The 15746-nt window shown below is 46.1% G+C and overlaps 1 protein-coding gene across 2 annotated transcripts in view; it reads left to right on the top strand.

Annotated features, from left to right (window-relative positions):
* Nucleotides 1-15746, top strand: part of dync2h1 (dynein cytoplasmic 2 heavy chain 1) — an 836995-nt gene that overhangs the window by 795942 nt on the left and 25307 nt on the right. For both annotated transcript variants that reach the window (XM_068033753.1, XM_068033752.1), the window contains exon 87: nt 15631-15740. In XM_068033753.1, the coding sequence (XP_067889854.1) occupies nt 15631-15740 (110 nt within the window). The remainder of the gene's footprint in view (nt 1-15630; nt 15741-15746) is intronic.

The following is a 15746-nucleotide window of genomic DNA, read 5'->3' as shown; positions in this document are numbered from 1 at the left end:
ACTGCAAGGATGTGCAGGGGACAACCAAAGTGCTGCTGAGGTCAAAAAAGTCAGGATTACAGTAATATAGCAGTCATAGAATTAAAAATAAATATGTTCAGTTAAAAGTCACATTTATAGAAAGAGATCTCATTGCTATTTTAAGGGAATCAGAAAATGGGGAGTAATAATTTGACAAGAATAGAAATTGCATGTTTTTGCATCTGACGATTTTAGTGAATTATTAATAAAATCTGGTGGACACTCAGCGAGGTCCTGAAGTTAAATGTAAAACTTAAAACCCCAGAAAGTAAGATTGGGCAGAAAGATGGGGAAAGGGGGGGGTGGTGCGGTGTCGGCAGGAGGGGGGGTCAGGGGCACTGTGATTGAGATTTTTAAAATAGGAAGTAATTATTTCCGGTTGGTTTTTTTAAAAAGTGTTTTCATTAAACAAGACTTTTTCCACTGGTTCACTAATCAGTTTGTACTGGAAATTGAGATCAGAAGCTAACAATTCTGGGAAAAACAAAAGCAAAATACTGCTGGTCCTGAAAATCTGAAGTAAAAGCAGAAAATGCTGGAAATATTCAACAGGTCTGGCAGGATCTGTGGAGAGAGAAACAGAGTTAAAAGGCTGAATCTTCACTTTGGGTGTGGGAAACAGGAATTGTGTCTGTTTCTGGGTCCCGAACCCGCCCCTGTGGGTAAACAGTCACTCTTTGGGATTTTGACCAGGGCATGGAGACAGGATCCTTGCTCCATTAAGGGCGGCAGGTGGACTCTCAAAGTTGGAGGGCCAATCAGAGGCCTTCCAGCTTGAAAGGAGTAGTAGGCTGCAGTAAAAGGTAAGTAACTAAACACTTCAACATGGAGGCTCCCTCTCACCAATCTTTTAGAAAATTCAAATAAAAAGTAGAAAATGCAGCCAGACCCCTACTGTGGTGGGGGAGGGGGTAGGAATCCCTCTGCAGGGCAGCCTTTGACTGAACCCGCACCCAGGTAGGCAGGAAAGGCCTGTAGGTCTACCTGGAGCAATGGTGTGCCCCCCAGCAGTCTGCCACTGGGTGCATGTATCCAGCTTATTAAACTACCTTTAACTGCCCTTAATAAGGCTCTTAATGAGCCTAATTGGCTGCCCGCCTCATGGGGCAGACAGCCATTCAGGGCCCCGAACCCATCTCCCTCAAAATGGCTGGCTCCAGGAATTGGGTCAGCACCAGTATTTTCCGGCCCCGTGCGCCTCCGTTGCTGACCTCAGTGGGGCCCAAAAATTCAGTCCAACTTTTCAGGTCTGTGACCTTTCATCAGAACTGGGAGAAGTTAGAAATGTAATAAGTTTTGAGGTTCTTCCCACCCTCTCCACTTTCACTTGCTCAGAACCTATTACATTTGTAACTATTCCCAGTGCTGAACGAAGGGTCACAGACATGAAAAATTGGGCCAGATTTTATTCCAGCAACAGGTGTCCCGAGAGTGGGCTGGAAGGTGGGGGGAGAACCCACCTCAGCCTTACATTGGATCGCCGATGCAATTAACGGCGTGCAGCCATTTAACTGCTCATCTTCGGGGAGGCCACCCTGTAAGGGACGAACTCTTACCTCCAGAGCTACAAAGAACAAAGAAAATTACAGCACAGGAACAGGCCCTTCGACCCTCCAAGCCTGCGCCACCGATCCAGATCCTCAATCTAAACATGTCGCCTATTTTCTAAGGGTCTGTATCTCTTTGCTTCCTGCCCATTCATGTATCTGTCTAGATACATCTTAAAAGACGCTATCGTGCCCGCCTCTACCACCTCCGCTGGCAATGCGTTCCAGGCACCCACCACCCTCTGCGTAAAGAACTTTCCACGCATATCCCCCCTAAACTTTTCCCCTCTCACTTTGAACTCGTGACCCCTAGTAATTGAATCCCCCACTCTGGGAAAAAGCTTCTTGCTATCCACCCTGTCTATACCTCTCATGATTTTGTACACCTCAATCAGGTCCCCCCTCAACCTCCGTCTTTCTAATGAAAATAATCCTAATCTGCTCAACCTCTCTTCATAGCTAGCGCCCTCCATACCAGGCAACATCCTGGTGAACCTCCTCTGCACCCTCTCCAAAGCATCTACATCCTTTTGGTAATGTGGCGACCAGAACTGCACGCAGTATTCCAAATGTGGCCGAACCAAAGTCTTATACAACTGTAACATGACCTGCCAACCCTTGTACTCAATACCCCGTCCGATGAAGGAAAGCATGCCGTATGCCTTCTTGACCACTCTATTGACCTGCGTTGCCACCTTCAGGGAACAATGGACCTGAACACCCAAATCTCTCTGTACATCAATTTTCCCCAGGACGTTTCCATTTACTGTATAGTTCACTCTTGAATTGGATCTTCCAAAATGCATCACCTCGCGTTTGCCTTGATTGAACTCCATCTGCCATTTCTCTGCCCAACTCTCCAATCTATTTATATTCTGCTGTATTCTCTGACAGTCCCCTTCACTATCTGCTACTCCACCAATCTTAGTGTCGTCTGCAAACTTGCTAATCAGACCACCTATACTTTCCTCCAAATCATTTATGTATATCACAAACAACAGTGGTCCCAGCACGGATCCCTGTGGAACACCACTGGTCACACGTCTCCATTTTGAGAAACTCCCTTCCACTGCTACTCTCTGTCTCCTGTTGCCCAGCCAGTTCTTTATCCATCTAGCTGGTACACCCTGGACCCCATGCGACTTCAGTTTCTCCATCAGCCTACCATGGGGAACCTTATCAAACGCCTTACTGAAGTCCATGTATATGACATCTACAGCCCTTCCCTCATCAATCAACTTTGTCACTTCCTCAAAAAATTCTATTAAGTTGGTAAGACATGACCTTCCCTGCACAAAACCATGTTGCCTATCACTGATAAGCCCATTTTCTTCCAAATGGGAATAGATCCTATCCCTCAGTATCTTCTCCAGCAGCTTCCCTACCACTGACGTCAGGCTCACCGGTCTATAACTACCTGGATTTTCCCTGCTACCCTTCTTAAACAAGGGGACAACATTAGCAATTCTCCAGTCCTCCGGGACCTCACCCGTGTTTAAGGATGCTGCAAAGATATCTGTTAAGGCCCCAGCTATTTCCTCTCTCGCTTCCCACAGTAACCTGGGATAGATCCCATCCGGACCTGGGGACTTGTCCACCTTAATGCCTTTTAGAATACCCAACACTTCCTCCCTCCTTATGCCGACTTGACCTAGAGTAATCAAACATCTGTCCCTAATTAGCTGCTGGATAATCAGAGAGCCGGCAGCTCTGCAGTACTGGAAGCACCACCGCAAGTGGTGGCCACTGCCGGTACTGCAGGAGGCCTGCAGCACCAAGGATATCGGAGACCCCAGGACAGGGTCGGGGTTGCTGGGGCCAGTCAGGCAGGTCCTAGCAATGGGGTGGGTTGGTGAGGGTTGTGGGGGGGGGTCTTTTCGTGTAGGATTGCCCCCAAAGGAGGGAGTGCCCCCGCGACCCACTCGGAAGCCACCAGGTATCACCTGGCAGTGTCTCCATGTGGCACAGGCTCCTCTGTCCTCCACAAAATTGGAGTGGAGGCAGGAAGAGGCCCTTAAGTGGCCATTAGCTGGCCACTTAAGGGTCTCAATTGGCCTGAGGTGGGAAGGCCATCCTCAGCCTTCCCTGCCCCGGACATAATGGCAAGGGGCCCAGACAGTGCCGAGAATGGTAACCTTTGCCATTTTGTCTGCACCCCCTCCTCTGTTCCCATCTCCAAGGGCAGGATAAAATCCTTCCCATTAACGTCTCTCTCTTTCTCTACCGGTGCTGTTTGACCTGCTGAGTATTTCCATCAATTTTTGTTTTCAATTTTGGGAAAGAGGCTGATAGCATTTCCTAAAAATCTCCAGTCAGACCAAAATCTGGCACTTTAAACAAAATACTACTCAGTTTTTAAAGCACAAATGCATAGTTATTTAATGGTGACCAGTTTGGAAAGCAGCCATTCATGTTAAACTATAGATTAACTTCTAGAAGTTTGGGCCCAGAAATTTGTTCATGTTGACAGGCCGGTGTGAACAAGACGCAAGGAATGATCCCTATGCCCGAACGGTTGAGCTTGAGGTGCAACAGGTATTGGGGCTCGAATCTCATTTGAATGAGGCTGGCGAGCTGCAGTTACCTCTTCAGCTATCCCAGGTAGCTCAGTGGCAGAGGCTTCGCATTTAGGTCTGCAAGCAGCAACCCTCAGGCATTTTGTTGAAGAGGAAAGGGATGTAATCGGGAAGTGGGTGACCAGATAAAGGAGGGCGATTGGGAAAAGAAATGTTGGGGGAAATTTTATGTTCTCCCCCGCATCGGTTTTGGAGGCGGGGAGAGCATATAATTGGGCAGACTGTTAATTGGCCACCTCCAGGAAGATCATGCAGGCGGGCGGGACTCAGACACCATGGGGATCAGAACTCACATACAGTGCTGATGTGGGGTCCCGAAGCCCACTGGAAAATTCATCCCAACATTTCCAATCTGTGACCTTTCATCAGAATGATCTGGAAACATGAAATCCCACTAAGATAGCTGGGGAATTTGAATTCAATTCAGTAAATAAATCTGTAATAAAAAGCTGGTATCATTAATGGTGACCATGAAACTTCCAGATTGTCGTAAAACTCATCTGGTTCACTAATGTCCTTTAGGGATGGGCAATAAATACTGGTCTTGTCAGTGATGCCCACATCCTGTGAATGAATAAAAAAAATCACTTGCTACTAAGTTTGTGCTGAATGTAAATGGTCTTTATTTTCACTAACTGTTCAACATCACCACATCTTCACTATACCTGATATATTGTAGAACTTTAGCTCAGGAGTGCTCAAGACTTTAAAGTTCAATTTATTTTTTCATGTGAGTGTTTGTTGTCAGCACTGCTCAGCTGCTCAATATCACTATTGACCAGTATTTTAAATAGCTGAGCAGTGTTCTGCTCAATATGTTGAAACTGGTTTGACAGTTTCCCTGTAGGGTGTTGTGAGGGGTTATTGTACTTTCACATTTACTGATCACTTAGTTATAAAGGGATATTTGAAGGCCTGTCCAAATTGATCACTGCAACCAGATTCCACTGCATTACCTCCATATTGTGAGCGGCATAGTGGCGCAGTGGTTAGCACCGCAGCCTCACAGCTCCAGGGACCCGGGTTCGATTCTGGGTACTGCCTGTGCGGAGTTTGCAAGTTCTCCCTGTGTCTGCGTGGGTTTTCACCGGGTGCTCTGGTTTCCTCCCACATCCAAAGACTTGCAGGTGATAGGTAAATTGGCCGTTGTAAATTGCCCCTAGTGTAGAGAGGTGATGGGGAATATGGGATTACTGTAGGGTTAGTATAAATGGGTGGTTGTTGGTCGGCACAGACTCGGTGGGCCGAAGGGCCTGTTTCAGTGCTGTATCTCTAAATATTTTTCTATCAGCTGATATGGATGTAGAGTTACTTTCTGTTTATTGTTGTCAGACATGTAGTCTCCAAATTCCTCACAAACCCAGAATACAGTGTGACTAGCTACCTCGCATGCAAAGGAAGGAAAATCAAACAGATGTTACTATCTTTGTAAGTGGATGTAGTATCCAGACTGGAAACCTCTCATGCATTAGTCAGCTTGGACACTGATCTTCAAACTGGGATTCCTGAATACTGGAGGGTACATGAACAGATCAGAGAGCCATAGAGTCATAACAGCACAGAATGAGGCCATTTGGCCCATCGAGTCCATGCAGGCTCTCTGTAGAGCAATTCAATAAGTCTTGTTCCCTGGCTCTATCCCCGTAGTCCTGTAAGTTTATTTCCCTCAAGCGCCCATCCAATTTGCTTTTGAAATCATTCACCATCTCCACTTCCACCATCCTCGTAGGCAGCGAGTTCCAGGTCATTTCCACTTGTTGCGTAAAAAAGTTCTTCTCACATTCCCCTCGCATCACCTGCACACAACCTTAAATCTGTGTCCTCTAGTCCTTGTACCATCAGTTAATGGGAACAATATCAGTTCAAACATGGGCAAGGTAACCTCCTATTAATTATCACCTACCGCCCTCCCTCAGCTGATGACTCAGTACTCCTCCATGTTGAACATCACTTGGAGGAAGCACTGAGGGTGGCAAGGGCACAAAATGTACTCTAGGTGGGGGACATCAATGTCCATCACCAAGAGTGGCTCGGTGGCACCACTACTGACCAAGTTGGCCGAGTCCTAAAGGACATAGCTGCTAGACTGTGTCTGCGGCAGGTGGTGAGGGAACCAACACGAGGGAAAAACATACTTGACCTCGTCCTCACCAATCTGCCTGCCGCAGATGCTTCTGTCCATGACAGTATTGGTAGGAGTGGCCACCGCACAGTCTTTGTGGAGATGAAGTCCCGCCTTCGCATTGAGGATACTGTCCATCGTGTTGTGTGGCACTATCACCGTGCTAAATGGGATAGATTTCAAACAGATCTAGCAATGCAAAACTGGGCATTCATTGAGGCGCTGTGGGCCATCAACAGCAGCAGAATTGTACTCAACCACAATCGGGAACCTCATGGCCTGGCATATCCTCCACTCTACCATTACCATCAACCCAGGAGACCAATCCTGGTTCAATGAAGAGTGCAGGAGGGCATGCCAGGAGCATCACCAGGCATACCTCAAAATGAGGTGTCAACCTGGTGAAGCTACAAGCCAGGACTATCTGCATGCCAAACTGCGTAAGCAGCATGCGATACAGAGCTAAGCGATCCCATAACCAACGGATCAGATCTAAGGTCTGCAGTCCTGCCACATCCAGCCGTGAATGGTGGTGGACAATTAAACAACTAACTGGAGGAGGTGGCTCCACAAATATCCCCATCCTCAATGATGGGGGAGCCTAGGACATCAGTGCGAAAGATAAGGCTGAAGCATTTGCAACAATCTTCAGCCAGAAGTGCCGAGTTGATGATTCATCTCGGCCTCCTCCTGAAGTCCCCAGCATCACAGATGCCAGTCTTCAGCCAATTCGATTCACTCCGCGTGATATCAAGAAACGACTGAAGGCACGGGATACTGCAAAGGCTATGGGCCCTGACAATATTCCAGCAATAGTACTGAAGACCTATGCTCCAGAACTTGCCACGCCCATAGCCAAGCTGTTCCAGTACAGCTACAACACTGGCATCTACCCTGCAATGTGGAAAATTGCCCAGGTATGTCCTGTACACAAAAAGCAGGACAAGTCCAACCCGGCCAATTGCCGCTCCATCAGCCTACTCTCAATCATCAGTAAAGTGATGGAAGGTGTCATCAACAGTGCCATCAAGCGGCTCTTGCTTAGCAATAATCTGCTCAGTGACGTTCAGTTTGGGTTCCACCGGGGCCACTCAGCTCCTGACCTCATTACAGCCTTGGTTCAAACATGGACAAAAGAGCTGAACTCAAGGGGTGAGGTGAGAGTGACTGCCCTTGACATCAAGACAGCATTTGACCGAGTATGGCATCAAGGAGCCCTAGCAAAGCTGAAGTCAATGGGAATCAGGGGGAAAACTCTCCACTGGTTGGAGTCCTACTTAGCACAAAGGAAGATGATTGTGGTTGTTGGAGGTCAATCATCTCAGCTCCAGGACATCACTGCAGGAGTTCCTCAGGGTAGTGTCCTAGGCCCAACCATCTTCAGCTGCTTCATCAATGATCTTCCTTCAATTATAACGTCAGAAGTGGGGATGTTCGCTGATGACTGCACAATGTTCAGCACTATTCGTGACTCCTCAGATACTGAAGCAGTCCATGTAGAAATGCAGCAAGACCTGGATAATATCCAGGCTTGAGCTGATAAGTGGCAAGTAACATTCGCACCACACAATTGCCAGGCAATGACCATCTTCAACAAGAGAGAATCTAACCATCTCCCCTTGACATTCAATGGCATTACCATCGCTGAATCCCCCACTATCAACATCCTAGGGGCTACCATTGACCAGAAACTGAACTGGAGTAGCCATATAAATACCGTGGCTACAAGAGCAGGTCAGAGGCTAGGAATCCTGAGGCGAGTAACTCACCTCCTGACTCCCCAAAGCCTGTCCACCATCTACAAGGCACAAGTCAGGAGTGTGATGGAATACGTTCCACTTGCCTGGATGGGTGCAGCTCCAACAACACTCAAGAAGCTCGACACCATCCAGGACAAAGCAGCCCGCTTGATTGGCACCCCATCTGCAAACATTCACTCCCTCCACCACCGATGCACAGTGGCAGCAGTGTGTACCATCTACAAGATGCACTGCAGCAATGCACCAAGGCTCCTTAGACAGCACCTTCCAAACCCACGACCTCTACCAACTAGAAGGACAAGGGCAGTAAATACATGGGAACACCACCACCTGCAAATTCCCCTCCAAGTCACACACCATCCTGACTTGGAACTGTATCGTCGTTCCTTCACTGTCGCTGGGTCAAAATCCTGGAACTCCCTTCCTAACAGCACTGTGGGTGTACCTACCCCACATGGACTGCAGCGGTTCAAGAAGGCAGCTCACCACCACCTTCTCAAGGGCAATTAGGGATGGGCAATAAATGCTGGCCTGGCCAGTGACACCTACATCCCATGAATGAATTTTTTAAAAATGTACAAAAATATCTAAAAATCTAGTGCCCTCGTACAATAAATAATCAATAAGGCTAATGTCCTATATCTCAGAGGGGTTGGAATAAAAAAGTGAGAAAGTGATGCTTCAGTTGTGTCAGAGCTCTGGTCAGTCCCTGTTTGGGGTGCTGTGTTCCTTTGAGTTAAGACGGTTAAGGGGTGTTCTAATATAGGTGTTTATAAATGCTAAAGTGATTTGACAGAATAGCAACAGAGATACTAATTCCTCTGGTGGAAGAATCCAGAACAAGGGGGCATAAACTTAAAATTACAGCTAGGCCAGTTAGGAGTGAAATTGGGATGCATTCTTTCCACACCAAGTGTTTTGGAAATCTGGAACTCTTTCCTTCAAAAGGTTATGGATGCTGGGTCCATTGAAATTTTCATGACTGAGATCAGTAGACTTTTGTTAGATAATAGTATCAAGGGATATGAAAACAATGCAGGTAAATTATGTTGAGTTACAGATCAACCATGATCTCATGGAATGATGGAATAGGCTTGAGGAGGTGAATGACCTACTCCTGTTCCTGTGTTCCATCCAGGCAAGGATAATAAGAATATTTAAAAGGGAATTGGGTAAGGACTGAAATGTGGTTTTACTTAAAATTACATGAAATATACAGCACAGAAACAGGCCATTTGGCCCAACCAATCCATGTCAGCATTTATGCTCCACCTGAGCCTCCTCACACCCTTTCTTATTTAACTCTGTCCGCATAACGCTCTCTTCCCTTCCCCTTAAATGCAGCAATTTTGTGAAGACTTATGCATTTAAATTAAGTTACAGAGCTTTACCCTTTCAAGTCAGGTCATTGTAACAGCCTTATTTTTATACTCCTGATTTTATACAGGTTTATATATATAAAAATAAAGTTAGTAAACCCACACCCACCACCCACTAACTTCGGTCCAGTTTTGTACTTGATAAAAGGTGATTACCATACTTGGGTCTCATCCATGATCCATGGAAGACATGGCAAGCAAGCAGTCGCTGCTGAAATATCCAGCCTCTCTCTCTCTCCATCATTTTATCAGTAAGTAAGACAAATAAAATATGCAATGAGCCACTGTCTTAATTAATATTTACTTTTTGAATGTTCACTTAATCTATGAAAAATGGTCCTGTGCACAAGTACAGGAATTTGAACATGCTACTTTGAGACAGAAACATTTCATTTAAAAATACTGACCTAACAAAGATTATAGCTGCTGACTCATATATTTCAAAATCATTTTATCTTTAACTTTATAAATAAGACAAAATACATTGTTTGTGCAAAAGAAATCTCAGAATAAGGGGAAGGCCATTTAAGACTGAGATGATGAATTTCTTTACTCAGACGGTGGTGAATCTGTGGAATTCTCAACCTCGGAGGGCTGTGGAAGCTCAATCATTGAACATGTTCAAGACAGAAATTGAGAGATTTATGGATACTAATGAGATCAAGGGATATGGTGATAGTGGGGAAAAATGGCATGGAGGTAGATAATCAGCCATGATCTGTTTGAATGGTGGAACAGGTTCGACAGGCTGAATGACCTACTCCTGCTCCTATTTCCTATGATCTTAAATAACCTTTTATATATTAGCTATGTTATTAAAATGTATCTTCAGCAACAGTGCATTGGCAGATCTGTGAAATTCTTGGAGGGAAAATTGGATAAGGTCCGAAAAGGGCGTGGGGATCATGATGTGCCGTCTGCTCATTTCCATGATTGCAGTGTACAGCATGCTGTTGAGTGGCTGCACGCGTGAGTAGGGGATTCAAAATTGTGAGAGGCTAGCACAAGTTCAAGCTAGCCTGTGCTACTTAAAGCAAGCCTGCACCTCTTAAAGGGAGGTGCAGTTTGGCTGGAGCAGGTGCTGGCATAAGTGTCTTTGACCTGGGAAAGACACAGTAATGGCACAGCATGGCAGACAGCATGATCCAATTTTCTCCGACACAGCACTGGAGCCCTTGGTGCAGGAGGTTGACAGGAGGTGAAATATCCTCTATCCACAGGGGGCCAGGAGGCCCTCCAGACAAACTCTGAGAATGCAATGGGAGCAGAGAGCCATGCAGGACAATGCCAGGAGTCTAGTCCAAGGACCTGGATGCAGTGCTAAAAGAAGTTCAGTGGCCTCGTACAAGTGGTCAACATTAGTGAATGCATCTTCAAATGCCATATTCTACCAATTGCACCACTAACCTCACACACTGCTCAATGCCCCACAGCCCCATCACTTACCTCCCAGCAATTTCCATCAATCACAACTCATACCTAACATTCATAGCTTCACCTCACCCTCACACATGTAGCACTGCTGCAAGATTCACATCCACATGTCAACCTTGCACACACTGCCAATTATTCAACCGTGACAACCACATCTCCCAAACACATTGCGCCACACTCATTGATACACCTCCCTCTCTCTTGCAAGACAAGGTGGCATACAACCTAAGACTGCATCAGCTAACTGACAGGCACGGCTGCATGTCCTCACCCACATGGAGGAGACGGTACTTGCCATCTTTGGAGCAGACATGACTGAGGCCTTGGCCAGTAGCGGGGTTGAAAAAATCAAAGATGACAGTATGGTCATACCTAATCCTCCTTCTCACATTCCACTTTCCCCTCATCGCACAATCCCTTCTGAATCCCAAGCTGCACATGGTGCAGGTGTCAGCTCGCCAAAGGGCAAGGTCACACATAAGTTCTGTGGCAGAGGACTCATATTAGGACTTTGATGAAGTGGCGTACAGCAAAAGGTTGATGAGCATGCACACAGAAATGCTTGGTGCACTGGCAAGCCTGCCAGAAAGCCTGCGGTAACTGACAAGAAGCATATAAGAGTCCAGTACCAATATGGCAGAGGGCTTAACACAGAGCTTGTAGCCCATTGTTTGCAGCGTGGAAGTGGTGGCCAACTCCATGAGAATTCTTGCAGACCAAACCATTATGCAGCATCTGATGGCCGATATTTCAGCTTGCTGCATGCAGATTCGGACTATTGACATTACAGTTGCAGATATCAGTGCTCCAAGGGACTTGTCGGGTCTGTCAGCAGTACAGTAATCTAACCTCCAACACATTGCTGGAGGATTGCTAAGATGCTGCCCCAAGGGAGTGACTGTAGCTCTGTGTAACGACATTCGTTTTCCCACAGCTGCACGCAGCCACTGCCCATGCTGTTGCCTATCACCACCTAGCCCAAACTTCTGCCACCCATGCCAAGGGGCTGCAGTCCGAAGTCGGCCTGCTCGAGCTAGAGCTGCTCAAGGTCATCCTGCAAGGTTATCTGCAGTCTCCCTCACTGAAAGTCAGCAGATTCTGCCAGCCATGCTGCAGCCACTGGGGTAGCACTACATAAGAGCACTAGGCTAGGCAAAGGCACACATAAGACAGACTCGAAGGGAATGCACAGGTTGATTAGTTGACTTTTGTATGGATGGTTTTTTTGACAAAGTTGGTTTGGAATGTTTATTTTGTGGTGGCTTTTATATCGGCATGTGGCCAAGAGGATACTGTGATGGTCAGTATCAGAGGGAAGATAAGGTGTGAGACCGGTGGTGAATGGGAAATTGGGATTTTGTTCACTGGTACCGCAGTCAAATAAGCTGATCCTGGACAGCCCAGCTGGAAAGAGGTGTGTTTGTTGCTTCCTTCCTGCCTCCTCCTCCTCTTCCTTGGAGGAAAGTATAGGTGGTCTGATTAGCAAGTTTGCAGACGACACTAAGATTGGTGGAGTAGCAGATAGTGAAGGGGACTGTCAGAGAATACAGCAGAATATAAATAGATTGGAGAGTTGGGCAGAGAAATGGCAGATGGAGTTCAATCAGGGAAAATGCGAGGTGATGCATTTTGGAAGATCCAATTCAAGAGTGAACTATACAATAAATGGAAAAGTCCTGGGGAAAATTGATGTACAGAGAGATTTGGGTGTTCAGGTCCATTGTTCCCTGAAGGTGGCAATGCAGGTCAATAGAGTGGTCAAAAAGGCATACGGCATGCATTCCTTCATCGGACGGGGTATTGAGTACAAGGGTTGGCAGGTCATGTTACAGTTGTATAAGACTTTGGTTCGGCCACATTTGGAATACTGCGTGCAGTTCTGGTTGCCACATTACCAAAAGGATGCAGATGCTTTGGAGAGGGTGCAGAGGAGGTTCACCAGGATGTTGCCTGGTATGGAGGGCGCTAGCTATGAAGAGAGGTTGAGCAGATTAGGATTATTTTCATTAGAAAGACGGAGGTTGAGGGGGGACCTGATTGAGTGTACTAAATCATGAGAGGTATAGACAGGGTGGATAGCAAGAAGCTTTTTCCCAGAGTGGGGGATTCAATTACTAGGGGTCACGAGTTCAAAGTGAGAGGGGAAAAATTTAGGGGGGATATGCGTGGAAAGTTCTTTACATAGAGGGTGGTGGGTGCCTGGAACGCGTTGCCAGCGGAGGTGGTAGACGCGGGCACGATAGCGTCTTTTAAGATGTATCTAGACAGATACATGAATGGGCAGGAAGCAAAGAGATACAGACCCTTAGAAAATAGGCGACATGTTTAGATAGAGGATCTGGATCAGTGCAGGCTTGGAGGGCCGAAGGGCCTGTTCCTGTGCTGTAATTTTCTTTGTTCTTTGTTCCCAGCTGCTCATCTCTCATAATGACGAGGTTGTGCAGGTTGCAGTAGACCACGACGAATCATGAAACTCACTTTGGCAAGTACCGCAGGGTTCCTCCAGAGTGGTCCATGCAGTGGAACCATTGCTTCCGTACCCCAATGGCCTTCTCTATGATGTCCGTGTAGCAACATGGCTATTGTTATATGCATACTGCCCACGTGTGATTGGGTTGTGCACTGGATTCATGAGCCAGGTGGTGGGCAGATAGCCTTTGTTGCCCAGTAGCCACCCTCTGGTTTGATGTGGTGGCTCAAATACCGATGGCATAGTGGACTGGCGCAGAATAAAGGCATCATGACTGCAGCCAGCAAATCGGGCCTTCACCTGCATGATGTTTTGAGCATGGTCACACATCAACTACATTCAATGAATGGGACCCTTTGCAGTTAAGGTACATCTCTGCATTTAGATACAATGCCCGCAAAGCAACTTGTGTGCAGTCATTGGCACCCTACACCATGGGGAAGCCAACTATCCTGGCAAAGCCATGTACATGCTCTGCCTGTTTCTCTCTGGAAAGAGGGAATGCAATGTTTTACCCTCTCCAGGCAGGCAGCGCGTAAGTCACATCCCTTATATAGCAGTGATAGCCTACGCCAGCCTGGAAAAATATCCTATGGAAGAAGTTTACGTCCACGGTCAACTAAACAGCCAGTGGTTGCATCATCCTTGCCTTGCTCTGAGGCTGTAGGTCTGCCTGCAGTAGGTGACAGATTTCACTGAGCACCTCCTTTGTAAAATGGAGGCGTTGCACACACTGTTGCTCATTGACATTGAGGTAAGAAAATTGCTCCCTGACGACCTGGGGTGGATATGGCCTCCTGCTGAGAGCCCTTCTCCCCCTTGTCCTTCCTTTTTGAGCAGCTTGTCCTCCTCTGTGTCACCTCTGCTTATTCTCCCTGTCATGCTGCAGGCCAAGGGGAATGGAAACTACAACATCCATGACTGGGAGCAAGTGGTATGAGCAGAACCCTTGAAGTGAAAATCAAGGCCTTCACCACATGCAACACCACATCCCTGCAGATTTCACCAACTTTAAATAAGTATAAACCACTAAACACTTCCACTAACTCAGCAAAAGTCAGTAGAAATCGATCAGCAACTAACTTGAAAGTAGTTAATGATCTCTTTAAATAATGTGGTCGGGACGTTCTTCCTGCCCCGAATGCATGTTCAGTTGTGCAGGGTTACGAGATGGCATTAGCTGGAGTGTTGAGGTTGAAAATGACACCGCTACAGTCAAATCAGCAATATACACTGTCTGATGTCACAATCTGCCAACTCTACAAGCTTCTGGTGTATGCTCCCTGTATCCACCCTAATGCCCTCACCAAAATGCCATCTGGCGTGGGCCGCACCAGAAGTATGCACCCGCAGCACTGATGTCATTTTGGACTCGAAATGGCACCTGCAGCACCAAAAATATGGTGCTACGGAGCCAAATTTTGTGGCCCTGTTGTCTAGCACCCAAACAAATTCTAGCACAATGTCAAGGACGGCTTAATTAAATGAAAATCTCAGCATTAAGCAGACATTGTCTTATTTAATTGGATTTAGTGACTGCAAATGTGTTTCTGAAGCTCTTGCAGGCACTCATTAAAAACCTGTGGTTTGGACGACACAAATAATATGAAGTTATTAAGTGTAAAATTGGAATACTTATACAGTGGCTTTTGACAGACTAAATATTTTGTCACAGTGCATCCTTCTGAATTCTACCCCCAATTAATGTGTATGGTACAATTAGCAGAAGCATGTTTCACTCCAGTATAAATGGGACATGTAAACTTGTGCTAGAGTAGACTAAACAACATGCACCTTGTTTTTTTTGTTTGTTAGAATAGGTTATCGCTTAATGGTTAGATCTCTTACACTTTCTTATCATGTCTGAATTTTATAAAATATGCAATTTGATTAGTTTTGTATGCCACTTGCGTTAACACTTAACAGAAGCAGAACCCTCTGACAGATGTTTTCCAGGACTTGGTTCTCAAGTGGAGCACCCACTTTAGTTAATGTAAGAAAGGCCTGCTGTTGTTTTGAACAAGCCAATACAGAGAATCACTTTGGAAGCTACAAATCAATTTAACTGCATCCAGTCATAAAGTAGTTTGTAGTTCATCTTGTCTTTTATGCAGAATTCAGATTTCTATTCCATATGGTAATGTGTAAATCTTTGTACCTAAAATGGTTACAGTCCAAAACATATTTTAAAATAATTTGAAAAAAGCTAAACTGTGGAAGAATTTGAAACACAACTCTAGTTGAACCAACTTTGAACACAGTGACCTAATGGAAAGGTTGAAATAACTCTTGCTGTGCATCTTGTTTGCTTCTTGTTTCAGCACTGGGTTGAAAAAGCTGCAAATCAAACATTGCTCTCAGATACCCTAGACCTATCTGAGCTGTTCCATCCAGATACCTTTCTTAATGCTCTGCGTCAGGAAACTGCAAGGTAAGC

Source organism: Heterodontus francisci, chromosome 6 (genome assembly GCF_036365525.1).
Source record: "Heterodontus francisci isolate sHetFra1 chromosome 6, sHetFra1.hap1, whole genome shotgun sequence".
In the NCBI taxonomy this organism is placed as follows: Eukaryota; Metazoa; Chordata; class Chondrichthyes; order Heterodontiformes; family Heterodontidae; genus Heterodontus; species Heterodontus francisci.
This window is presented reverse-complemented; position numbering and strand designations above follow the sequence as displayed.